We start from the raw sequence: 27,522 nt of genomic DNA on the forward strand, positions 1-27,522 counted from the left end.
TTTTATTTTACTTCACTTCAGTGAACATTTATTATGCCTGAATTAATGGAATGGATTACTTATGTTTTTTTTCTACTTGCCCATTTAATGAGGAAAACTTCTCTTACCTCATTGCCTACAAAACTTGCAACTTGGTACAATGCACTCTGAGCATCTTGGAGGCATCTACTAAGGAGAATTTTAGTTCGAAATTTAATTTTATGTAAAATAATCTAACTGTTGAAACTACAGCTTGCCTTGTCTACACTGAAATTTTAACATGAATTTTCCCAGAGGTCATGGAGAGAAGGTCATAGAGAGAAAACATTTGGATAATAAAGGAAGATACTGTATGTACAGTAGTGTGGGGAAAAAACTGTGTTCTACTTTCACATGTAAGAGCTTGCCAAACTATTCAAGAACTGCCAATTTTTAAAGAAATGTTTTTCTACACGTAATATTTAAGTGACTTCATTTCATTTCTATTTTCTAGGTAAAATTTTCTCATTATAGAAATAGGTGTGAAAGGGAATTAAGAGATAAACCCACCACCACTAGTAGTTGTTGCTATAGAGCCAGAATTAGCAAAGAAAGGATATTCAGGGCCTGATCTTGAAAAAGTGCTGCAAACAACCTGATAGATGTTTGGGCCCCTCAGATCCTATTCAGACCAATGGAAGCCAAGGACCCTCAGTAGCTGCTCAGCATACTTAAGGATCAGCCCTTTACTGGGCTTGTTTTCTCTAGAGTTTTTAACCTAGAGTTAATTGTTAGGTAGTTAACACATTTGCAAAGGCTAGTAAAAACTCTAATGTAGTCATACCCGGAAGTGTGCTAGGAATAAATATGTGTTCTTAACATGAAGACAAGGCAAGTTTGAGTTTTAATTGGTGTTAGCTGACTGAGGTTAACCCTAGGGAGGAGCTTATGGTTTCATCTTGACCAGCTAAGGCTGTAACTACACTGTAAAAAGAGGTGTGTGTGTTATGTCGAGTTAGCTATCTACTACACCTTTGATTAGCTACATCAAAGTAAAAACTACAGTGCTTTGTCTTCGCTAGGATTTTACACTGAGATTGCTAACTCGATGTAAAAACACACCTTTTTTACTATGAAGATATAGCCTAACAAGTGTTGAAACTACAACTTGCCATGTCTACACTGAAATTTCAACATGAAGTAAACAAGAATTAAGAACACACTCTTTCCCAGAGTGAAGACAAGGCCATGGAGAGAAAAAAATGCATAATAATAGAAGATACTGTACATTCAGTAGTGTGAAAAATAATTGTAGTGGTACTTACACTTATTTCCGAAGTATTCAAGAGCTGCCATTTTCCAGACAGACATTTTCCCACACTTCCTGGGTATTTTACTTAATTCCTTTTCTATTTTTTGGGTAAAAATTTGTCTCATTTTATTTTGTTGCTCTTGAGATTCTGTGCTGAATTGCTGCTCCCTGGGTCCTAGGTTTGACTAGGATTTAAAGGTTCAATGTTAGATCTTGTTACCTAGATAAACTATCTTGATCTAAGTAATGTCTTCTAAAGCTCGAGTCAATGCAAAGCAAATATTACTTTAGCATACGCTAATCCGATAGAGTTTAACTTGGTTCCCATTGAAATCTGTGGGAGTATTACCACTTCAGTAGAAGCAGAGACTGACCACTTCTGAAGATTGCAATTTAACTCCACCAGCTTAACACATACTAAAGTACAGCTTACCTTGTCTTGATCAGAATTTTAGAAGTTTGGTTAGCTAACATGACCTAACACCTTTAAATTTTAGCTTCACCTTGGCCTTGTCTAGGCTAAGGGCATTTCTGTACTAGAAACGCTACTGCAGCACAGCTGCAGTGCTAAAGTACAGACCTTAACTACAGCGACAGAAGGGGTTCTTCCATCACTGTAGTAAATTCACATCTCCAAGAGGTGGAAGCTAGGGTGATGGAAGAATTCTTCTATTGACTTAGCGGTATCTACACCAGGGCTAGCTTGGCTTGAGTATGTTGCACAGGACATGACATTTTTCACTGCCCTGAGCAATGTACTTAAGCCAGTCTAACTTTCTAGTATAGACCAACCCTTAGTGTCTTGATAAATCTGGACATTAAGGAAAAGATTATTAGCATGTGTATTAATCACAATGAATACAGTGTAGGTGAGTAGCTGATAATAACTTGTTTATGAATATTTTGCTTTCTGTAGGTGCTCCAAAAGTTATAATGCCCAAGAAAACTCCAGGATACTACCTGCAGCCAGGGTATATATCTTGCCACGTGGAAAGTCTTATACCTTTTACTCAGCGTTTCAGCAGAAATGGAATAAAACTGGGAATGGATCAGTTCTTCAGGTAAGCAGCCATTCCCTAACATAATTTTGGGCATTTAAAAAAATCAAAATTAAATTTCAGAGCAGATTTTGTAGCTTTATTCTTGGTGATTGTATTGTACTTTGTTCATAACGGTGAATGCCCATTTAAGGTGGGATTTTCGAAAGCACTCAGCACTGGCCTAACTCTGCTCCCACTGAAGTCAGACCTATGTAAGACCGATATATGACAAATCTTACATTGTAACCATGTTAATGATTTTTTTTGATCAGTTGTGAGAATTTAAGCAAATAACAAAGAATAACAAGCAAATAACTGCATGAGGAAATTAAGATTGTATATTGTTGTGGGTTTGGGATGTGTGAGGGGATGGGGGGAACACATTTTCTGTTTGTAGGCGGAGAGATCACATGGTTCCAGCAGAAATCTATATGCTTTGCTTTATTATGCTCCAAGGGCAATATCATACTTCTTTGGGAAAGCTTCCACGGAATATATCATGAGGGTCTCTGGACTCCATCTACACTACCACCATGCAGACTGCAGATACCAAGGGAATAATAGTTTCTTTTTCTATAGAACAATCCAGGAACAATGAAATAGTAATCAATCAAACAAAAAAACAATACCCCCAAGCCTAAGAAAATATTTAATGGAAAACAGTTAACCACCATCCCCTCTTTCAAAACACCAAACCTTTCAGAAGAAGAATGAAGACCACATTCTATAGCAACTATACCTGATAACAGAGCAAATAAATTCTGAAATCCTCCTGTACATTCTTGGCAGAGTAAAATTCTGCAGCCCCATTTTTTATGAGGTGCTATTTACATTTAGACATTCTAAGCACATACTTCTCCTGCTCTGTAATTCTTTTCATACTTTAATGATCAAATATCATATTTTACTTCTTATTTTTTTCATAATAGGTACCAAGCTGTATTTTTAGTGATCATGTTACTTATCTGTAGAATGGAGCTGAATATTACATTGACTTAACAAAATATTCTTCAAGACAAATGCTACTGAGCAAGATGCACATCACTGGTGCCGTACTTGCTGAAACTGGGGGAGTTACTGTCACTTGGGGGAATCACTGTTAGTACCTTCTTTAATATCCCTGCATAATGACAGATGTCCTTCCCAAGGTTTATGCACTTGCTCAAAGTTCCCTAGACATCAGAACTGGGAGAGCCATTTCCTAACAACTTTATGCAGTGGTCCTATACTAAATCAGGACAGCTGCTACTAGCACAGTCTACAGGCATGCTTGCAATGCCAGTGGAATTTGCTCTGGCCATCCCTCTGTACAGATAGCGGGGCAGCTGGGACAAATTTCAGTGAGTGGTGTTGCAGCCGGGTACGCAGGGTCACAATACCACTAAAATTTGGTGGAGGTGCATCCACACCAAGTGGTGCTGCGACCTGGTGCACTGGGAATCTGTTCCTGTATGGTGGAGTGCAGGGGAGTCTACCAAGAACTGAGATCCTGGCAACACTGCTCATGCACTGTGCGGGTAAGAGAGAGGATACTCCTTCACTGAGGGAGACCTGAAGTCCCTGCAGGGGGAGGGGGAAGGATAAGTAGGGGCTTCCCCACGAAATATCTGAATTGATGCCACTGATGCACAATTTAATTAGTTATTTTGGCTGCTATTGGGTGTGATTTACTAGTACTGAAGTTCCGTACGGAACTGGTCCATCTTAAGTTATTTATGAATGGTTTAACTGTATAATTGGGCTGTATTACTACACTTCATCTGATGAGTTTTATTTTATACTTTGCTGATGACCAAACTACATCAGTTTATTAAATGGCTGTTTATATGCTTGGGTTCATATATTTGTATATTTTATTGATCATGAGAGTTGTGTATTCTGGCTGTAGTATCATATTAGGATTAATATGAGTTAAAAGCATTTACAGTAGACATGCTTAAAAATAGTTAATTCTAGTTTTCTAGATATATTAGTGGCTTTAGAGTTATGCCCCATTTTAAGTGTCAGGAATATTGCTGGAATCAGAAATATCTCTAAAATGGCAACAAATTTTTCAGTGTGCCCACTGTATAGTGTTGTGGTTCAGTCAAAAGATCTTGCTATGACCCTATTGACAAGTCAGTTACTCCTTGGTATATCAGTTTCCCATTTGTAAAAGTAGCACTAATAAGGCTTACTCATCTTTGTGAAACACATGGAGATATATGGTTTTCTACATAGGATTTATGAAGTATCATTACCGTAACTACTATTTTAGCTGAAGGAGAATAGAGTGGTGAGGGACTCAGAGTAAATGTGCGTTCAAAAGTTTGATGTTTTGTCCAAGTGACTCTTGGTTTGAAAAGATGCAGGGGAAGACTTTCAAAGGCACAAATGGCAAGTAGGCACCTCATTTCAGTTGAAAGTCAATGAGAGTTTGGTGCCTAACTGCCATTTGTTCCTTTTGAAAATCTCCCCTCTGTTGTATACGACAGAAATGTTAAATGGGATCACCAAAGAATATGAAAACTGAAAATGAAATATGCAGTTTTGGCAGCAAGGAATGCAGCCCTGAGCCCGTTTAGGAAAAGCTATGCACTGTAAAGCCACTGATTTTTGTGGTTCAGTTAGCTAAGTCTGTATCCTAGTCAGCCAAACACACACAATACATTCCTGAATGGATGCAATAGCCTATTAGCCCACATTCTTTCACATGGACCCACTACTACCTGAATACAGTGGGGTTGCTGGCTAGCTCAACTAGGATATTGGTACTACCCAAAGTGATGTAGCCAGATATATTGTGGCATGGCCAAGGACTGCCTTGATGTCTATTAGCATCTAGAGATAGGTACAGCAGGTAGAAGGAACACTGCAGTGTGCTTCCCCTGTGCCCCTGAGGCATTCTGCCCATGTTCACTCTGTACAGGCAGATTGAGGTGCCACATCTACCTACCCTGAGGTGTTCATCTCCACCCCACCTGAGAGCAAGGATGGTACTCAGCTGTCAGCATTTGCAGCTTGACCAATGGCTTGTGCTAGCATTTCCTTGACTGACAAAATAAGCATCTTGAGCCACAAGTTGCATGTATTTTTTTTTAAATTGAATAAGTAAAATGTGCAATAAAATAAATTAAAACAATCTGAGCAAAGACAGGGCCTGATGTTGAAAAGTGCTGAGCACCCGGAAATGACATGGAAGTTGCAGGGAGTTGGCCAAATTTTATTGCAAGCCCATATTATGCTTTTTTGCCAGTTTTAAGTTTTTTAAATAAACAGGCATTGTGATAAGGTAACTTAAGGTGTGTAAGATAAAGTTGGAAACAGAAAAGGAACAAGATTGTTAAAAATGCAGTTATGTATATATTTCTTGAAGAGCAATTCTGCTTTATATTTGGGAGAAGCATGCAGATCTCTCAAGTAAATGTTCTTAGCACCTCCCTGCTGCTAGCAGTAACTAGTATTTCCATTGCTGGCAGCTCACTTGTGAATGCCTTGGAACAACAGCTCTGATATGTGAATTTGTAATGAGCATTGGGTCAGAGGGAATAAGCAGAAAGTCCAAGATCACTCTGCAGTTATCATCTGTGGCCTAACCTTTTGTGCAAACACATTCTACTGCCTCACAGTGCTGAAGCACTTAACTTTTTACTATAATACCAAATTAAATGTGGCCTTATTTTGTATCTAATCTTTTCTTCCTACTGTATCCCAAAACATTTTATGGAGTTAATCCAAGACTTTGGGCAGATAAGAGAGAGGGCAGGCAGTGAGAACACTAATACACAGCTTTCCCATATTGTGGAAAGTGTTTTGCCAAAGGCATCATGTTCAGTCTTGTCTTCATTAGATATATTTACTTACTGTAGCAACAGATCACGGTCAGTTATAGGATACAGAATTAGAAGGCTGTTGTAATACTTGCACTGTATCATGCCATACAAAATGTAGCTGCTGAATCTTAAGAAGACATCACAATTTCTTTAAGAAGCAGACACAGTAACACTATGTAGTTAAATTTTTACTTCCTTTTTTCCCTTGTAGCCTTTTAAATGACTAAGGTATTATAAACCAGCAGCTTTACTCTATGGGCAAAAGCCAGGTGTTTCAAGAGTGCTCATTTGATTATTTTACCCACATCTGATTGCAACTTCTACCAAACCCAACTCTCACAGACTTTACTTACTATTTTCTGTATCTTTCTATATTTACACTTACTGCTCCATTTGCTTCAGTGTGTGTGGCTGGTAAGCTGACATGGAGAATGCTGAATTACTATGTTTGTTCCTGGTCCTACTCTGGGGTCAAAGAGCCTTCTGTACACAGACTCACCATGCTATTCTCCTCATTCAAGGGATAGGGACAGAGGGAAGGGCAGAGATTGCTGTGTGTGTGTCTTGTGGGCATAAGGTACTCCAAACCAAAGCATGGGGTGCAGAAAGTGTGTGAGACTCATCCTTCACTGCACTGGGCCTTGGAGCTGACCCACACATTTAGAAGGAACAAGTCTGCATCATCGTAAGGGATGGTGCATTCTGAGCATACTTTGCTGATAAATAATCAGTATAACAGTATTTCATACTTTCTTCCATTTAAAAAAATGCAAGGCTGATCCAAGAATAGAAATAGCTGAGTGAAACAGCAGTTTTGTATTTTACCATGTGACTACCTGTCATGTATTTTTGGATGTCTCCATGGATGTATTGTGTAAGGAATCCATGTCTCTTAATACTCATAAAAGTCTAATCACTTCCCCCCACCTTCTTATTTAAATCAGACCCTAAACAATGCATGCAATGTAATGCATAAACAAAAGGGATTTTGAAAGGGTCTGCTTTTTCCTCCGTATGTGAAATTGTCATTAGCTTTACTGAGAGTCACATGCCAATCAATAGGAAACTAGACCTTTTCATGCCCTTCTCTTCATCCCTTTCAAGCAGTTACAGAGGCTTTATAATTTTACAGAGAATCGTCTAGCATGAACTGGGAAATTGCCAAGGTCTCCTTGTCTGATGAAGGATATTATGAATGCATTGCTATGAGCAGTGTGGGCACTGGACGTGCTCAGACATTTCTGAATGTGTCAGGTAAATATTGTTTACTATTTCTGTATTAGACTGCTAAACTGTAAAGTGCTGGCATACAGTCATTTTTACTTAACAGAAAATAGCAACATTGAGTGGCATAGATTATGGCAATCCAATACCAATAAAATGTTTAATGTTAATGTATTTTTTTTGTTGCAATATATCACATTTCAGAACCTTAGTGGAAGCATTTAGGCCCCAGTTTAAAGCATTTAAGCACATAAATAAATCCATCCATATTAAGTAAAGTGCCATTGAATTCTTTCTAAGGGTATGGCTACACTTGAAATTTCAAAGCGCTCTCCCAGCGCTGCACATAAACCACATCCCTTACAGGTGTAGCTTGCAGGCTGCGGCACTGATTACACTGAGGCTTTACAGCGCTGTATCTTGCAGCGCTTAGGGGGGTGTTTTTTCACACCCCTGAGCGCGAAAGTTGCAGCGCTGTAAAGTGCCAGTGTAGCCAAGCCCTAACACTCTTCCATGAAGTCAGTGGGATTTAAGCACATGTTTAAGTGCTTCCCTGATTAGATGTGATCGGCTAAATTTCTTTTGGAGGCAATTCCAGCCTGAGAGAATCCACCCATATATTTTTTGTCTCAAACCTTAGTGATTACACTTTTAACGCCCTGATTGTAGGCACAAATCAGATAGCTGTGAAATTACAAAGATTTGCATCTAAAATTAATTCTGCTTTAGTTTTAAAGTAAGTTCCTGATGGAACTTTTATTGAAAATCTGGAATTTTTTTTTATTCCCTGGCCCAGTGAAAATGAGTGAGGGTGGGGGAGAGTGAGCCACCAAAAGAGGGGGAATGTAGTGAACGGGGGCCTTAGGGGAGAGGTGGGGGAAGGGAGCGGGCCTTGGGGGACGGGCAGGGCTAGGGTGTTGGGTTTTGTGCAATTAGAAAGTTGGCAACCCTACTCAGCACAGAGATGAATTTTTCTCTGTTAACAGAGAACTCCTGTTTGGTTATCTTTGCTTTGCTTATGGTAATCTGTTGACTTCAGTCATATCTTGTAATTTACTCCACCTTTTGACATTTGTGTCACACTCAGACTATTATCCTCTGCAGATCTGTATTTCTGTGTTTTAAGAGCAAACGCCACTGGGTTTAAACAAAAGCAGCATGGGGCAAGCCCCAATAAAGCTATATGAGTTTAAATGTCCTTTCCTGTTTGCAATTGTTGTCTCTTTTACTCAGGGATGGCTCAACAAGGATCATTAGACCTAATCTGAAGCCATTGTGTATTTAAAATTCAATCCAGTTCAAAGTTACTGAGTTTGCATTCTGCTGAAGGGGAAGTCAGTGGTAAAAAGGAGCAGAGAGGGAAGTCAGAAAGAAAACAACAAAATAGGGAGGAAATGTGTTGCAGCATAGACTGGGTGCTGATGTGAATAAAAAGAGATTAAAATCCATTAAAACTCAAGTTGAGACTAACATCTGAAGAACACCATCATAATTTCTGAGCTGTTTAGTGGCACTGGAAAAAGCCCACATATACAGTAGTGTTGTCTTCAGGGTAGCTCTTCAGTAATCTCTTTTTCACACAGCAGCATGTACAAATCTAGGACCTGATCCAGATCTCACTGAAAGGCTCCCTTTTGGTTCAGTGGATCAGACCCCAGTGTGCTGGATCAGACCCCAGTGTACTGGCTTCAGTGCTGTGAAATGAAACTAAGCATTAAATAACCCAATGGTATGCCTTTGAACTTCTACTACTGCTGTGTTATGGTTACTTACAAAGTACCTACAAGTGAGCCTAATAGTTTCACCATGCCACTGGACTCCTTGTTGTTTTAATAGTTTCTGAATCCTTTCTCTTTATTCTTTCCACGTAGAGCCCCCACCTGTGGTTCAGGTTCCTAATAATGTCACCGTCACCCCTGGGGAGAGAGCCATATTGACCTGCCTAACCTTAAGCACAGTGCGTTACAATCTCACCTGGCAGAGAAATGGCAATGACTTGAGGCTTGTGGAGCCCTCCCGAATAAGGATGATGAGCAATTTGTCTTTAGAAGTAAAATCTGTAAAGCTCACAGATGCTGGCGAGTACAGTTGCACTGCCTCCAATGAAGGTGGATCGACTGTGGCTTCCGTCTTCCTCACAGTACAAGGTAACAAAGAAGATGCAGTATATTTTGAAGTATATTTCTTTTCTTTTTCCCTCCTCCCCACATTTTTTTTTCTTCTCCTTGATAACAACTTTGCCCTTTGAGCAATTTGGTAAAAGCCCGTGGAAACTGAGAGCAGAGCTTAACTCCCCTCCCCGCCAAACAAAACAAAATAAAACAAAAACCATGTAGAAACCATGTAGAAAGCATATAATTTTCTATTAAATTTCAGAGGTTTTCCATAAGAGCAGTTGTTCAAGGCCATTGAGGGCAGAAAGAGAAGTATTCTTACAGTTCCCACCCCATCCCTTCTTGGGATTTTGATTTTCTTCCTAATGTCTATAACCAGTTGGGAGGCTTAACACAATTACTAAATGACTTCTGGCAGGTTATTACAGTAAAGCTAAAGAGGGTTGCTGCTGTCTCAGCAAAATATACGAGGCTGATTATATCAAATAGATCGGAATTACATTTTGGCTGGTTCTGGTATTGCTAACTGTTTAAAACATGCCTGAGATAACCTCTCAGATGGTTTAGACAGGGTCAGTTCAGAGACTGATAGTTGTTTTCTTTTGAGTTTGATGAAAGATGCTTGGAATATCACTAGCAGGTAGTAAAACTAAACTGCAGCTGAATGTGGCTATCTGCAGTTTGCAGTGTTGTAGCTATATTGGTCCCAGCATATTAGAGAGAACAAAGTGGGTAGCTGAGGTGATATCTTGTTTTGGACCAACTTCTGTTGGTGAAAGCGTCAAGCTTTTGAGCTACCTGGAGACGAGCTTTGTGTAGCTCAAAAGCTTGACACTTTCACCAACAGAAGCTGGTCCAATTAAAAATATTGCCTTACCCACCTTGTACCTCTGATTTCTGCAGTGGCATCCTCCTACTTTCTTCTGGAGTGTGTAATCCACTTCCAAACTCTGAAATATATTGTGTATGGAAGCTGAAATGGAGTCATGTGGTGTCATGTTTTATGATCAACTAAATTTTAGAAATATTTTGGACCAAATGAAGTTGCAGTATGAAGTAAATGTATGGAGTTGCAGTGCTGATCTATGTCAATAAATTGCATCAAGCACAGCACTCACTACTGGCTAATCTGTGGAATAACACTCAGAGGCAATCTATTGGGAAGTAACCTTGTGCTTGCACATCTCTCTGGCCTGAATATTGGGCAGCAGAAGAATGAAGCTGGCTATCAATGAAGGGATGAAAAAATGAATCTCATCATTAATAACATTGTAAAGAAGGAAATTTGTGGCCACGACAACATAGTGAGCTGAATCCATGCTTGGGTGAAGTCTTGTGGTGTTATACTCAGGATAAATTTAGCTCCTTAATTCATAGTAAAGCACACTGTTATAGAGCTACATCTAACATGAAGAAATTTACTACATTTTGGATCATGAAAGAATTAATTTCACTTTTATCTTATGTTCTTTGCTGTAGAGAGATGTCATTAACTCTAAAAATAAGAGTGGACAGAAGCTGTTCATGTAGTTTATTATTTTAAACCTTTGTTTTGAAAATTATAAGTTGAAATAGTAAGAATAGTAATGAAGAAATGCCAATTCTGATTTTTGCAAAAAGGGGCTATACAATCCTGTAAGTTAAATCTTAAACTGAAAGTAGTCCCACTTTTTTTGATGGGGTACATCCCATATTAATGGGAGCTTCTTGTATTAATGTACTAAACGCCCAACCTTTACTCACATTGAGTAATAGCTTACTCCACAAGCAGTCTTATTGAAAACCTTGGGGCTACTTGTGGAGTGATGTACAAAACAATGTGAACCAAGGTGTCAGAATTGAGCCTTGAAGGGCTAAATTCTAGTCCTACTGAAGTCAGTCCTGCCATTTTCAGTCACTGAATGGTAATTTTGCCTTAGTAAGGTGTCTAAGGACTTGCCTAGGATTTGCTGCTGTTGTTGATTTGGCCCAAAGACAGTTTTAAGGTAACTGCAGGGATCAGGATTCCCCCTCCCCTCCAACAGTCTGTTTTTTTGTGTTGTTTTGTTTCCTTCCTCTGAAGCATCAGAGATGGCCCATCTGGAGATGGAACACTGGACAGGGCCGAGCTGGTGCTCTAAGATGGTCATGAGAATTCTCTCTCTCATATTCTTGGCTGGCTGGTTCTTGCTTACATGCTCAGGGTCTAACTGATTGCCATATGTGGGATTAGAAAGGAATTTTCCCCCAGGTCAAATTGGCAGGGATTTGGGGGGGTTTCACCTTCCTCTACAACATGGAGCACACATTGAGTGCTAGGATCATCTCGGTGTGTATCGTTAATCAGTTCCCAGCACTGCAGGGGCCTTGGCCTTTGTTGCATCCCAGTCCCTCCGATTATATGCCAGTGGCACACAATATCTTAATCTCCTGTGGGTTTTGACATTTTATCTAATTTCGGTTGTTGTGTTTGGTGTGCGGGTACCTAGGTGCTGTTGATGGTCTGTAATATACAGGAGGTCTCAGTAGATGATCTGATGATCCCTTCTGGCCTTAAGCGCTATGATTCTATGAGCTATCCACTATGAAAATGACTACATGGTGTGGGGGTCTACACAGTACTAACAGAACTTCCCAAAGTTCTGTCTCATACCAGATTTGGGTCTAGTGTTGAAACTGGCGTAGACTGTCTTCTCTTCGGTTGCTTCAGAGCACTGACTAGGATCCTGGAAAGTGTCTTCTGAGCATGTGAATAGTGTAATGGTAAGGACTGTCCAGGAGCATGAAATGTTAATCAGTATATCTTTCTAGGATTATTTTTTCTACAAGGAGGACAGAGAAAGTGCATAATCATGTGATCTTTGCCTTTCTTCCCAGCTTTTCACAGTCTTGTAAACAAAATATTAACATGATACATGCAGGTATATTAGAGTAGATCCATATTTGAACACATTGTCCTGATAGTTACATAATATTACCAATGTTTCTCATATCTGGGATTATGAAATCTTTCTGGCTTGGAAGCATAAATGTTATTTTTGTAACCAATGTCCTTTTTGGTGAAAACATTCATCATTTGGTGAAAACAAACATGGTGATCTTTGACTGTTGATTTTCATGTGTACCATTAAAATTCAAATCCCCAAAACATTACATATTGCCAAAATGTAATTTTATTGGCAAAATCTTGGTTTTGTAGATTTCCAGCTCTGAGTATTCCAGCAATGAAATACTATCATAGAATTTGGACTTTGTTCGTTGGCCCTGCGACACAGCTGTACTGTGTGGGAAAACCTTTGTGGTTTGTGTTGTGTGTTGGTCAAGGATTAATAGAGAAGTCTAGCTTTCAGCAATTTCAGCATTACATGCATGGTTGTAGCAACAGATTAATAAGAAATAAGTTATGTTGTGTTTTCATTTCACAAAAATAGGGACCCGTTGAAGATAAAGAAGCATTGGCTGCTGGTGGTTTGGCCTATTGATAAACAGCATATAGATCAGCTTTTTGTGTCAATGAGCTTATTTACATGAATTGTCACATACTAGACGGAATGAAAGCTACAAACTTTTTGTATTATATTCTGAGCATCGCATGATAAATAATTAATTTGGTGTATTCATAGTGTAGTGCCCCCTTTCCACAGAGTTACATTCTTTAATGCCAATCTGCTTAAAGGTTTTGATGGACAGGTCTGGGTTCTTCTGGATCCCGCCACCCACTCAGCAGGGTGTATCTTCTGTATTTTTTCCTATGAACTTATTTGGAGGTAATTCCACCCCCCTCGCTCCTTCCTGGCAGGGTCACCAGGGCAGCTAGGGAAGAGAATTCTAACCACAGGGTAATCCCCACTTACATGCCAGATAGTTGGAGACTTCCCAGAAATAACACAAACACAAAAATTATATTAAACAGGAGACAAATATAATATAACAGGGTAAAACACTATTCTTAGGGTTACCGGTGCCCATGCTGATAATACCCAGGACTTTCCCCACTCACGTGACCTGATGTAGCGAATGTAAGATTAGTGTTCCGTTGGAATGTGTGCTTTGTTGGGGCCCTTGATGACCTATGACCACAATATCTTCTCTGCAATGGTTTAGCAGTGTGGCTGACTGGGTTCAGTATAGCCCAAAGGACTCACAAATGGGAGAAGGTGGTAAATCCTTCCACAGGTTTAATAGGCAGCAGGTTATAAAATCCCCAAACCCTTACTCCCTGGCTTGAGGACACAGTCCAGGGACTAGGGGGTCCCCAAAACAATTTCCCTGACTGACTAACTAAAAGATGGTGCACTCACAAACTCCATGAATTAGCCTCAGGTTCAGAGATGACTCTGGACTCCTCAGTCACTGCAGAGGGGCTGATCTCGGCTGGCAGGGATCCTCTTCAGGTAGGAGTCAGGCTGCTTCGGTCTCAGGATTTCCTCTCACCACAAAGGGGTGCAGGGCTCAAGGTGCAGATTACACAACTGTACTAAAATCCAAAATTAGTCTCTTAGCCCTGTCATAACCTTAGTCCCAGATTTGGACCTTAGCGTCCAAAATATGGGGGTTAGCATGAAGACCTCCAAGCTTAGTTACCAGCTTGGACCTGGTACCTGCTGCCACCACCCAAAAAATTAGAGTGTTTTGGGGCACTCTGGTCCCCCTGAAAAACCTTCCCTGGGGACCCCAAGACCCAAATCCCTTGAGTCTCAAAACAGAGGGAAATAATCCTTTTTCCCTTTCCCCCTCCAGGTGCTCCTGGAGAGATACACAGACACAAGCTCTGTGAATCCAAACAGAGTGACTCCCCCTCTCTGTTCCCAATCCTGGAAACAAAAAGTACTTTCCTATTCCCTCAGAGGGAATGCAAAATCAGGCTAGCAAATCCAACACACAGATCTCCCCTGATTTCTTCCTCCCACCAATTCCCTGGTGAGTACAGACTCAATTTCCCTGAAGTAAAGAAAAACTCCAACAGGTCTTAAAAGAAAGCTTTATATAAAAAGAAAGAAAAATACATACAAATGGTCTCTCTGTATTAAGATGATACAATACAGGGTCAATTGCTTAAAAGAATATTGAATAAACAGCCTTATTCCAAAAGAATACAAATCAAAGCACTCCAGCACTTATATTCATGCAAATACCAAAGAAAAGAAACCATATAACTTACTATCTGATCTCTTTGTCCTTACACTTAGAAACAGAAGGCTAGAAAGTAGAAACTGCTTCTCCAAAGCTCAGAGAAAGCAGGCAGACAGACAAAAGACTCAGACACAAACTTCCCTCCACCCAGAGTTGAAAAAATCCGGTTTTCTGATTGGTCCTCTGGTCAGGTGCTTCAGGTAAAAGAGACATTAACCCTTAGCTATCTGTTTATGACACGCCCCCCAAATTGCAGACAGTGGGGAAGCTCACTGGCGGCGATTTCCTGCTAGAACTTGAAAATAAACAGATTAATACAACACATGCACCTTTACATATACTACTAAGTATATAACTAACAGACTTCTACATTTTAAGAACACTTTTTAACTACTGAATTCTGGGAAACTCTCACGGGAGAGAGCATCAGCAACTTTGTTAGAAGCTCCTGTGATGTGTTGAATTTCAAAATCAAAATCTTGGAGAGCTAAACTCCAACGAAGAAGTTTCTTGTTGTTCCCCTTGGCAGTATGAAGCCACTTTAGTGCAGCATGGTCAGTTTGTAGTTGGAACCGCCGTCCCCAAACATATGGGCGTAGCTTTTCCAGGGCGTACACAATGGCATAGCATTCCTTTTCACTGACTGACCAGTGACTTTCCCTCTCAGACAGTTTCTTACTGAGAAACACGACAGGATGGAAGTTGTGATCTATTGCTTCCTGCATGAGCACTGCTCCTATACCACGCTCAGATGCATCTGTGGTTACTAGGAATGGCTTGTCAAAGTCCGGGGCCCTGAGCACAGGGTCAGACATGAGCATCGCCTTAAGCTGGGTAAAGGCCTTTTGACACTCATCAGTCCACTTAACGGCATTTGGCAGGGTCTTTTTGGTCAGGTCGGTCAGTGGGGCAGCGATTTGGCTGTAGTGTGGTACAAATCGCCTGTAGTATCCGGCCAAGCCTAAGAAGGATTGGACCTGCTTCTTGGACCGTGGGACAGGCCACTTTTGGATAGCATCCACCTTGGCCTGTAGGGGGTTTATGGTTCCTCGACCCACCTGGTGTCCCAGGTAAGTCACTCTGTTTTGGCCTATTTGACACTTTTTGGCCTTAACAGTTAGTCCTGCCTGCCTGATGCGCTCAAAGACCTTTTCCAGGTGTAGTAGGTGTTCGGGCCAGGAGTCTGAAAAAATGGCCACATCATCGAGGTAGGCAACTGCAAATTCTCCCAGTCCAGCTAGTAGACCATCTACCAGCCTCTGGAAGGTGGCGGGTGCATTTCGAAGGCCGAAAGGAAGGACATTGAATTCATACACCCCCGCATGGGTGACGAATGCTGACCTCTCCTTGGCAGGTTCATCTAGCGGTACTTGCCAGTACCCCTTGGTTAAGTCTATTGTAGAGATGAACTGGGCACGTCCCAACTTTTCCAATAGCTCATCGGTACGTGGCATTGGATAGTTGTCCGGACGAGTTACAGCATTTAGCTTACGGTAGTCCACGCAAAAGCGTATTTCCCCATCTGGTTTGGGTACCAGAACCACTGGAGATGCCCATGCACTGGTAGATGAGCGGATTATACCCATCTGTAGCATGTTCTGGGTCTCCCGTTCTATAGCAGCTTGGGCATGAGGAGACACTCGGTAGGGTGGGGTTCTGATTGGGTGAGCATTACCTGTATCAATGGAGTGGTATGCCCGTTCAGTCCGTCCTGGGGTGGCTGAGAACAATGGGGCGAAGCTAGTGCACAGCTCCTTGATTTGTTGCCGCTGCAGACGTTCCAGGGTGGTTGAGAGGTTCACCTCTTCCACGCCACTGTCTTTTTTCCCATCGTAGTAGACACCGTCAGGCCACTCAGCATCATCTCCCTGGACTGTAAACTGACAAACCTGTAAGTCTTTGGAACAGAAAGGCTTGAGAGAATTAACATGGTACACTTTAGGCTTTAGTGAGGAATTGGGAAATGCTATGAGGTAGTTTACAGCTCCCAGGCGCTCTTGGACCGTGAATGGCCCTTCCCATGATGCTTCCATCTTATGGGCCTGTTGCGCCTTCAAGACCATAACCTGGCATCCTACCTTGAAGGAACGTTCTCTGGCATGTCTGTCATACCAGGCCTTTTGCTCTTCTTGAGCATCCTTTAGGTTCTCTCTAGCAAGGGCTAAAGAGTGTCGGAGGGTGCTTTGTAGGTTGCTTACAAAGTCCAGAATGTTAGTTCCTGGAGAAGGCGTAAACCCCTCCCATTGCTGCTTCACCAACTGTAATGGCCCCTTAACCTCGTGACCATACACAAGTTCAAATGGTGAAAACCCTAAACTGGGATGTGGTACAGCCCTGTAGGCAAACAGCAACTGCTGCAACACTAGGTCCCAATTATTGGAGAATTCGTTGATGAATTTTCGTATCATGGCCCCCAAAGTTCCATTGAACCTTTCCACCAGGCCATTGGTTTGATGGTGGTATGAGGTGGCAACCAAGTGATTCACCCCATGAGTTTCCCACAGTTTTTCCATGGTCCCTGCCAGGAAATTAGACCCTGAATCTGTAAGGATGTCGGAGGGCCAACCTACCCTGGCAAAGATGTCTGTTAAAGCTAGGCACACAGTGTTAGCCCTGGTGTTGCCTAGAGCTACTGCTTCCGGCCATCGGGTAGCAAAGTCCACTAAAGTCAGTACGTACTGCTTTTCTCTGGGCGTCTTTTTTGGGAAAGGGCCCAGAATATCCACAGCTACTCGCTGAAATGGGACCTCAATTATGGGGAGTGGCTGGAGAGGGGCCTTGACCTGGTCTTGAGGCTTTCCCACTCTTTGGCATACCTCACAAGACCGGACATACTTGGCAACGTCCTTGCCCATCCCCTCCCAGTGGAAGGACTTCCCCAACCGGTCCTTGGTTCTGTTCACCCCAGCATGGCCACTGGGATGATCATGGGCTAAGCTTAAGAGCTTCCCCCGGTACTTAGTTGGAACCACCAACTGTTTTTGCGGCTGCCGTTCTTCCCGGTGTCCACCAGAAAGAATTTCCTTGTATAAAAGTCCTTGGTCTATAACAAACCGGGATCGATTAGAAGAGCTGAGAGGCGGTGGGGTGCTCCGTGCCGCCGCCCAAGCTTTCTGAAGGCTGTCATCCGCTTCCTGCTCAGTCTGGAACTGTTCCCTTGAGGCTGGGGTCACCAGTTCTTCCTCAGACTGTGGACTTGGACTTGGTCCCTCTGGAAGCGATGTAGGTGATGGGGTTGTTTCCGTTGCTGGTGAACCGCTCTCCGCTGGTGCACCTGAGGGTATTTCAGGCTCTGGCTGAGGCTTTTGGGTATGGCTGTCTTTTGCTTCTGCCAGTTCTGGCTCGCTGGCGCCCTCTGGCGTTGAGTTTGAAGATGGGGTTGCACTCGCTGGTGCTGGTTGCTGTTCCAGTTCCGGGCCTGGGACTGGAGGTGCTGTGGCTGTTTCAGTGGTTGGCGTGGAATCTGGGTCCACTACCTCTGTCTGGGTCTCTGGTAACACAGACGGGGCATCTGTGGACGGCTCAGGAACAGGAATGGGTCTGGAAGCTTGCCTGGTTTGGCTACGTGTAACCATTCCCACTCTCTTGGCCCGCCTCACCTGGTTGGCCAAGTCTTCCCCCAGTAGCATGGGGATAGGATAATTGTCATAGACTGCAAAAGTCCACATTCCTGACCAGCCTTTGTACTGGACAGGCAGTTGAGCTGTAGGCAAGTCTACAGCTTGTGACATGAAGGGGTAAATTGTAACTTTGGCCTTTGGGTTGATGAATTTGGGGTCAACGAAGGATTGGTGGATAGCTGACACTTGTGCCCCCGTGTCTCTCCACGCAGTAACCTTCTTTCCGCCCACTCTCAAATTTTCCCTTCGCTCCAAGGGTATTTGAGAGGCATCCGGGCCTGGGGATCTTTGGTGTGATGGTGGTGTAATGAATTGCACTCGCATGGTGTTCTTGGGACAGTTGGCCTTGATATGTCCCAGTTCATTACACTTAAAGCATCTTCCATCCGATGGGTCACTGGGCCGAGGTGAGTTACTGGAGACTGGTGAGGTTGAAGGGTAGGGTATCTGTGGCTTTACTTGGGTGGTATGTGGGGTCTTTGGCTGTCCTCGGTTGTAGGGTTTATGGTCTGTGTGCCCCCTGGGGTAATCGTTCCCCTTGACAGTAGCTTTCTTGCTTTCTGCCAGTTCCATCCATTTGGCTCCAATCTCCCCCGCCTCAGTGATATCTTTGGGTTTTCCATCTTGTATGTACCGTGTGATGTCTTCAGGAACACCGTCCAAGAACTGCTCCATTTGTATGAGGAGGTGCAGTTCTTCCAAGGTTTGAATGTTGTTTCCTGTTATCCAGGCCTCATAGTTTTTTGCAATGTAGTAGGCGTGTTTGGGAAATGACACCTCTGGTTTCCACTTTTGGGTTCTGAAGCGCCGACGGGCATGATCTGGGGTTATCCCCATTCTGTATCTGGCCTTGGTTTGAAAAAGTTTATAGTCATTCATTTGCTGCTTAGGCATTTCAGCTGCCACCTCTGCTAAAGGTCCACTGAGCTGTGACCTCAATTCTACCATGTACTGGTCTTCGGGGATGTTGTACCCAAGACAGGCTCTTTCAAAATTTTCCAAGAAGGCCTCGGTGTCATCACCTGCCTTGTAGGTGGGAAATTTCCTGTGCTGTGGAGCAATAATTGGCGCCGGGTTGTTAGGGTTGGCTGGCACATGCAGCCCAGCTTTTGCCAACTCCAGTTCATGTTTTCTCTGTTTTTCCTTCTCTTCATTCTCTTTTTGTTGTTTTTTCCATTTCTTTTTGGTGTTTTTCCATGTCTCGGCAGTGGGCCGCCTCTTCTTCTGCTTGTTTCCTTCGGTAGGCCACCTCTTCTTCTTCTAGTTTTCTTTTGTGTGCTGCCTCTTGGGCTGCCTGTTCTCTTTGGAAGGCTGCCAGTTTGATGCTTTCTTCCTTTTCTTTCAGCTCCAGTTGTCGCCTGTGTTCAGCATCTTTGAATTGCTCTTCGGCCTCAATTTTTGCCTTAGAAGTCATGATTCCTGTTTTCTTGTGTTGGGGTGCCCTCCGGTGTTTATCTTCTGAACTGCAGGCTCTCTGTTGCCTCCTGAAGTCTGCCTAGCAACAATGCTTTTTTCCCTTTCTCTCTCTAGCTAATGTTCAATGAAAGGAAACCAGAAAAACCACTTTATTTGCATGCATATAGTGCTGGTACTTGCCTCCTAATGGGAGGGCTATTGTGTGACAAAAGACCTTTAACAGTCTCTTAATGGCTTCTCGCTTAACATGCAAGCCACAAACTGCCAGAGAGAGCAGAAAAAAAAATTCTCTTTGGTTCCCTTTTAAAACCAAACTGTTTCTCTCTGCTAAAAAGCCCTTAGCAGAGAAAAGAAAAATATAATATTCCTACTGGCTTCTGGATTCTGTCTATATCCCACCACTGCTACACCATGTCATAACCTTAGTCCCAGATTTGGACCTTAGCGTCCAAAATATGGGGGTTAGCATGAAGACCTCCAAGCTTAGTTACCAGCTTGGACCTGGTACCTGCTGCCACCACCCAAAAAATTAGAGTGTTTTGGGGCACTCTGGTCCCCCTGAAAAACCTTCCCTGGGGACCCCAAGACCCAAATCCCTTGAGTCTCAAAACAGAGGGAAATAATCCTTTTTCCCTTTCCCCCTCCAGGTGCTCCTGGAGAGATACACAGACACAAGCTCTGTGAATCCAAACAGAGTGACTCCCCCTCTCTGTTCCCAATCCTGGAAACAAAAAGTACTTTCCTATTCCCTCAGAGGGAATGCAAAATCAGGCTAGCAAATCCAACACACAGATCTCCCCTGATTTCTTCCTCCCACCAATTCCCTGGTGAGTACAGACTCAATTTCCCTGAAGTAAAGAAAAACTCCAACAGGTCTTAAAAGAAAGCTTTATATAAAAAGAAAGAAAAATACATACAAATGGTCTCTCTGTATTAAGATGATACAATACAGGGTCAATTGCTTAAAAGAATATTGAATAAACAGCCTTATTCCAAAAGAATACAAATCAAAGCACTCCAGCACTTATATTCATGCAAATACCAAAGAAAAGAAACCATATAACTTACTATCTGATCTCTTTGTCCTTACACTTAGAAACAGAAGGCTAGAAAGTAGAAACTGCTTCTCCAAAGCTCAGAGAAAGCAGGCAGACAGACAAAAGACTCAGACACAAACTTCCCTCCACCCAGAGTTGAAAAAATCCGGTTTTCTGATTGGTCCTCTGGTCAGGTGCTTCAGGTGAAAGAGACATTAACCCTTAGCTATCTGTTTATGACAAGCCCAACGTCCAGACACACTCACAGCAGGCAGCAGCCCTGGACTAGCAGCCAGAGCAGAGCTGACCATGTGGTGACTGGTCTCACCTAGGAAGGGCTAACTGATTGGGGAAGTTTCCCAGCAAAACTCTACAAACTGGGAGTCATCAGTGGAGAGGGAAAAGCCCAGCTGAGAGATCTTGCTTTCAGGTTACTAGAGGCCAGTTCTCAGGGGGAACCCTGCATGCAGGCCTGAGACTCACCAGCTCCCCACACAGCCAGTCCTGCCCCTGCCCTGCCTGGCTCCAGACTGACTAAAAAATGGCTTCTCTCTTTTCCTGAGCTCCCTATTAGTTGCTGGGCAGACTTGAGTCTGCCTAGGCTCCCCCTCCCTACCAGGGACAGAGTGCTTCTCCCTGAGCTGCCAGCCGACAAAGCCCCAGGAATCTAGGTAATCTCCTTGGGAGTTACAATAGTCTGACAAATTTATTGTCTAATTATTTTGCTAAGCATTTTTGTAAAGGTTCAAATAGGATTTTTCTTGTCACAACTGAAAGGTTTGAAACAGCCTGTTACAAGTGGTACTGTGATGGAAAGATCTCAGTGGTACCCAATACAGGAAATCATTGAACATACTGTGGACACTTTACTACAAAAACTGCATGTTTGACATTAGGTGTCAAATATGACAACTTCCCCCACCTACCTCCTGCCAAGATAGCATTTGAAACAATTTCAGTCCTGATGGTGCAGACAGAGTCAACTATGTTGAATACCTGTTGTAAGAAAGCATTCTCAACCTCTTGTCCTAACAGGTCAGCCACATTCCTATGCCAGGCAACAGGTTTGGATAAATCACTGTGATTTACACCAGTGCAACTCGGAATCAAGATTAGAATCTGGCCCTGGGCGTACTGTACATCAGTGGTGCCCAACCTTATCACACAGAAGGGCCACATAAACAGAACCACAACTTTGTGTGGACAAACAGATTCTACATATTTTAATAAGATTTAAAGTCACCTGTATTGATTTATATTGTAAGTTCAGCTTGCTTCACATATATTTAGATAGGTTGTTTCTAGGTATACTGTTGTCTATTTACACACTTATGTAAACTAAAATGATGTAAACGTGATGACAAAACACTAATGGATAGGCCCTGAGTATGGTCTGTTGAAGCAGGCCACAGGCCTTATGAAATGCTCTAGTAGGCTACAGGTTGGGCTCCCCTGCTATACATGGTTTGGGCTTGTCCACAACAAGGACAAAACCATGTTTAGCCCTGGTTGAGAATCCTAGAGGGCAGCAAGCAGTGTTGAACACAGCCTGATATCTAATCACAGTCTTTGGGCCTGAATCTCTGCTCACCTATAGTAGTGTAATGAAGTAATTCCAGGAAAGTGAATGTAGAGTGGTATAAGAGGGAAATCAAACTTTTTTTCTTTTGGGGAATCTTTTGCCCAAAATATCCTTGGTGTACTCTCTGCTGGACAACCCAGCATTAATATTCCCCTGTGCTGGAGAGAGAAGAGGTTAAGCATTCTGAATGCAGTTTGGCAGCAGTTGTGGGAGAAAAAGAAGGATAACAGGGAAAAAAGACATTATAGAATAAGTTTGTATACGTACCATTCATTCTCTTGGCATGACATCCCCAACTCCAAAAATATAGTGCAGATTTCCATATAAAATGAAAGGAATAGTCCATAATACAATGCTGAGATCCTCGAAGCACAAAAGAAAAAAAAAGATAATGAAACTGGAGTATTGCAACCTCGTTTGTTGATACTTGAAATGGGGGGAAATGCAAGATTATTGAGCCCTAAAAAAATTAAAATATTAAGCAGTCTCGCAAAGTGGTTCTTTCTAAACTGTTCTTGGGAGCTATCTAAGATAATTAAAATACACAGCTTGGAAAAGGTTAACTAAAGTTATTAGCTAAAGTCTCTTATCGTTATGGTACTTCCACTCTTTTCAAAACAGGAAATAAAACAGTTAAACTCCCAGCAATGTTCTTTGATACAAAAGTCAATGTTCTTTGAATAAAAAAGAATTAAATCAGTAGGTAGCCATATGTCTGGATGGCTCAGCTACTGCTAAATTACTATTCACAGCAGTCTCAATGATAGTCATTACACTGGTTTTTGAAGTTAGCCTCTTACACAGGAAATACATGTGTTTGGAGGAGAGGGTCAGAGATTGCTTGAGCAGCCTATCCAGAGATCTGAAGAAGAGCTCTCTATACATTAAGGGCTTGTCTACATCACAAAGTTGCAGCGCTGGTGAGGGGGTTACAGCGCTGCAACTTAGGAGGTGTACACATCTGCAGGGCATCACCAGCGCTGCAACTCCCTGTTTGCAGCGCTGGCCGTACTCCTGTTTTGTCTCGGGTGTAGAGGATCCAGCGCTGGTGATCCAGCGCTGGTAATCAAGTGTAGACACTTACCAGCGCTTTTCTTGACCTCCGTGGAATAAGCAGGTATCCCAGCATACCTGAGGAAGCCTCTGGTAATCAAGCTGGTCTCCTTCCCCGGTTTGCTCTCGCGTTCCCCGAACCCCGAGCAAGTCTCCTTCCCTGCGGTTTGCAGGGTGGTTCGGGGAACGCGAGAGCAAACCGCGGCGAAGCTGGTCTCCTTCCCCGGTTTGCTCTCGCGTTCCCCGAACCCCCGAGCAAGCAGGTCTCCTTCCCTGCGGTTTGCAGGGGGGTTCGGGGAACGCGAGAGCAAACCGCGGCGAAGCTGGTCTCCTTCCCCGGTTTGCTCTCGCGTTCCCCGAACCCCCGAGCAAGCAGGTCTCCTTCCCTGCGGTTTGCAGGGGGGTTCGGGGAACGCGAGAGCAAACCGCGGCGAAGCTGGTCTCCTTCCCCGGTTTGCTCTCGCGTTCCCCGAACCCCCCTTGAAGCCGCCCAACAGCGCTGCAGTGTGGCCACATCTAACACCACTTGCAGCGCTGGTTGCTGTAAGTGTGGCCACTCTGCAGCGCTGGCCCTATACAGCTGTACTAATATAGCTGTAACAACCAGCGCTGCAAAATTGTAGATGTAGACATACCCTCAAAGTGTGTCTCTTTCATCAACAGAAGTAGGTCTAATAAAATATATTATCTCACCTACTTGTCTCTGGGAAGTTAGTGAGTATCACAAATTTAATAATGTCTCTCTCTCCCAGGGTTTCTCATTCAATCACTCCTGCTAGATCATATAGTGAAATAGTCTTTTTCCTACCTGCAGTGAAAGGGAATTAGGGGAAAAATCTAAGTGAAGTCTCTGTTTGCATTGTTAAGCTTCTCTGTGGGTTGCATTTGCTTAGGTTTGTGAAGCCTCTTCAGATAATATTCCCTGGATGAGATCATCTGCAGAGCATTACAATTTAAGAGCTAAGCAAACAAAGCTTTCTCATCAAATACTTCCAACACGTAATTGTTTGTCACGTATGACCCTCAAAAAGAAGTTATTATTATTTGTTATTTTTATAGTATTCAAAGTGTGTTGGGCACTTTACAGAGAGTAAGAAGATAAGAGACAATGCTCCAAAGAGATTATGTGTTGAAGGAAACAAAGTAAGATAAAGAACGGGGAATTAAATGCAACAAAAAGCCAAGTGACCGAATGACTAGATGTATCTCTTCTTGTTCTATGATTTGGGGTTGGATTTCCTGTTCTGTATTGTCAGTTTGTTAGCATTTCCTTGGGGGATGGGGAAGAACTAGAGTCTGTAGGCTTTTTGAAAGATGAGTGTTTTAAGAGGAGGAACTTAGAGGGATGGAGGAATGGCTACTCCTGGGAGGATTCTGTGCCAAAAATTTCAAAATTCTGCATATTTTATTTGTCAAAATAATGCAATATAATCACACCAGTTTCAATTGTTTGGGTAATTTATTTAACCTACAATACAGAAAAAAGTCACAGTAACTATTCAGCATTTCCTAAACACATGAAAGTTAAGTTACAAACACTTGGTAGCTAATACCCTGCATTTCAGTTATAATCCTGGATTTTCGTTTAAATCACATTACAGAACACCGTAAGCAACAACAAAAACAAAAGTAGAATGTCATTTTATTTGCTCATACTTTCACACATGAAAGTCATACAGTTTTGTTAATCATTGTCCTGGGCCTGGCTGGGTACTTTGGGAAGTGCTTGGTTCTGATTATCCTGACATTTTATTGACTGCTTGGTAAATGTTTTATTTGCCCTCAAAGTCTTTTTTTTTCTTTTTTTTTTTTAAGTAAAATAAATCCTGAGCTGTAATCTAACCCCGTTGTGCCACTTTGGCACAGGAAAAAAGTGAAAAAGCACATAGATCTTCCCAGCTGACGATTCCCTTACTATCATTTATAATAAGGCTCCTTTACATTACTCTGGCAATGTAGGGGCCTTAAAACTCTTATGGGTTTTATGCTCCTGGAGGAATTGACTGAGAATGGGAACAGATAACTAACAATAAGAACAATAGACATGCTGCTACACTTCTGCCTCAGAGAATGAGATCAATTAACCATCAACAGTAACTTTAACAGTGTTACTACACAGGCAGGCTGCTACATTTGTGCATCAGAGAATGAGATCAATTAACTAGCAGGCAGGCTACTACGCTGCCTCCTGGACATAGCCTGCCTTGTGCATAATAAAAAGCCCTACCCTTCTACACCAGCGAGCTGCCGTAGCAAGCGAGAGGAACAGAGTCTCTCTCTCTCTCTCTCTCTCTCGCTTGTTGGCTCATACATATGCCCAGCGCCCCCTCTGCCCACAGTGATTAACCACACAGGCATGCATGACCAGCTCCCCCTTCCCTACCTTCCCTTCCCTCTCTCCTGTTTTTGAGGCTGCTCCAGGCATATTGGAACAGATGCGCTCCTGGCAAAGAGGTGCATGTCCCCTGGCCGATTTAAAAAAAAAATTCTGATAGGGGGCACGGAAATATGCAGGCCATATGAATTCTGTGTCCCCTCGCACTTCTCACAACTTCAGACAATGCACAGTCAACCTGTGGAACTCATTGCCATGGGATGTTGTGAAGGCCAAAAGTGTAGTTAGGTTAAAAAAAATTAGATAAGTTCATAGAGGATAGAATAGTGGGACATGGCCAGGAAGACATTTCCAAAGTGAGATGTCTGGTAAATGCAGAAGATTTTAGAAGTACATATGAAAGTAAAATAAAGGAGGACTGATTGTATTTGTAATCCATGGACAAGGATAGGCCAGCTACTCTCCTCTCAGATGCCATAATGCATTGCCATACAATGATCCAAGAATGAGACAGACTTTGGTCTTTTCTTGCTGTGACATTAGGGTTTAGAGCATGCTCTGGTGCCTCATGTTGTTTTGTGTAGCAACCCATAGCTAATTCTGGAATCTGGTTAGGCTTTGGAGGAACCACTTCTCCTCAACCAGGATGATGGTTAGTACAGTGTGGGTGTTTGTATGCAGAAAGACGTAGGAAAGAGGAGGATAGAAGAGGAAATCCTCAGCATTCTGAGAGGGCCTTAGAGAAATAATGGTGAATATGGCTCACTTTAATATTAATGTTCCCATGATGCCCCTTCTTGCAAAAAAATACATTAACTTTTCAACAATTAATATGCGATGCATCTTCCGTGCATCAGAGAAGGAGAACTATTCCCTAAGATTGTACTTTTCTTTTAATTAAATGCATTCAATTGTGGCCAATCCATTCAATGTCGTAACTTGATAATGAAGTCTTCTGCATGTATCTAATAAATCTTATTTATTGATTTTGATACATACTTTAACAAGTCTATTCTTCAGACCTTTCATTGCAACAGTAGCTGAACTGTGTTTGTGTGCCTTTTTTTTACACAGCTGCTTTCATCTAGTTCACAATCCAAAAATGTGAAATAATACAATGAATATTGAATATGAAACCATAGAAAATCCAATGCATATTGGTAAATACGATCTAAGCTAATTCAAGTCAAATGAGAAGGAAAGATTCCTTTTGAAAATATATTGACTGTGTATGTCCATAGGCATAAAGATAATCTTTCCTAGAAATGGATCCAACCCAGATTCTGTGCCAGAATTGACTTCAAAGTAGAAATACCAGTCTGTGGTGGGAATGCACAGTATCATCCTAACTCTGTCCTCCCTTTTCTCTCAGCAACATATATGTTAATATCTGTTGCAAGCAGGTTTTGATCTTATTGTAGTTTTTTGGCATGTGCATTCATGACACTAACATACTGCAGATGTTCAAATAACTGAAGATCAAAATTGTGTGCCTCCATCCTGGCACTTATAAATGCAGAATTAAAGATCTTTTAACAAATGGATGGCCACACAGAACTTCACAGGCATCCCTCTATGGCATGCTTTGACCACATAGCACTTCATGGTTGTAAGTGGAGATGAGTCTTCTGAGCCAAAAGTACAGTGCCCTACCACTTAAATTAAGACATATGATACATACTTGCTCACATCTGAAAATAGACTATTAAACTAAAGCCCATTAAAGTTAATTGGGACTCTTTCCCAGTGGGAATTGAATCAGGCCTATAGTGAGTGGCCAGAACACAGTGGCTCTAATCCTGGTATCTGATCCAAGCTGTCTGATCCATATAGGCAGATACCGATGTCTCTGTGAAATCCTCTTGAAGATAATGGGGCTCTCTGCTTGGTTGCAGGTAGGCCAGATT

At 42.4% G+C, this 27,522-nt stretch overlaps 1 protein-coding gene across 1 annotated transcript in view; it reads left to right on the forward strand.

Annotated features, from left to right (window-relative positions):
* The window catches only part of HMCN1 (hemicentin 1), a 316,507-nt gene that overhangs the window by 107,828 nt on the left and 181,157 nt on the right, over nucleotides 1-27,522 (forward strand). The window contains exons 9-11 of the mRNA XM_050961493.1: nucleotides 2,187-2,331; nucleotides 7,255-7,376; nucleotides 9,218-9,493. Of these exons, the coding sequence (XP_050817450.1) occupies nucleotides 2,187-2,331; nucleotides 7,255-7,376; nucleotides 9,218-9,493 (543 nt within the window). The remainder of the gene's footprint in view (nucleotides 1-2,186; nucleotides 2,332-7,254; nucleotides 7,377-9,217; nucleotides 9,494-27,522) is intronic.

Source organism: Gopherus flavomarginatus, chromosome 7, assembly GCF_025201925.1.
Source record: "Gopherus flavomarginatus isolate rGopFla2 chromosome 7, rGopFla2.mat.asm, whole genome shotgun sequence".
Classification (NCBI taxonomy): Eukaryota; Metazoa; Chordata; order Testudines; family Testudinidae; genus Gopherus; species Gopherus flavomarginatus.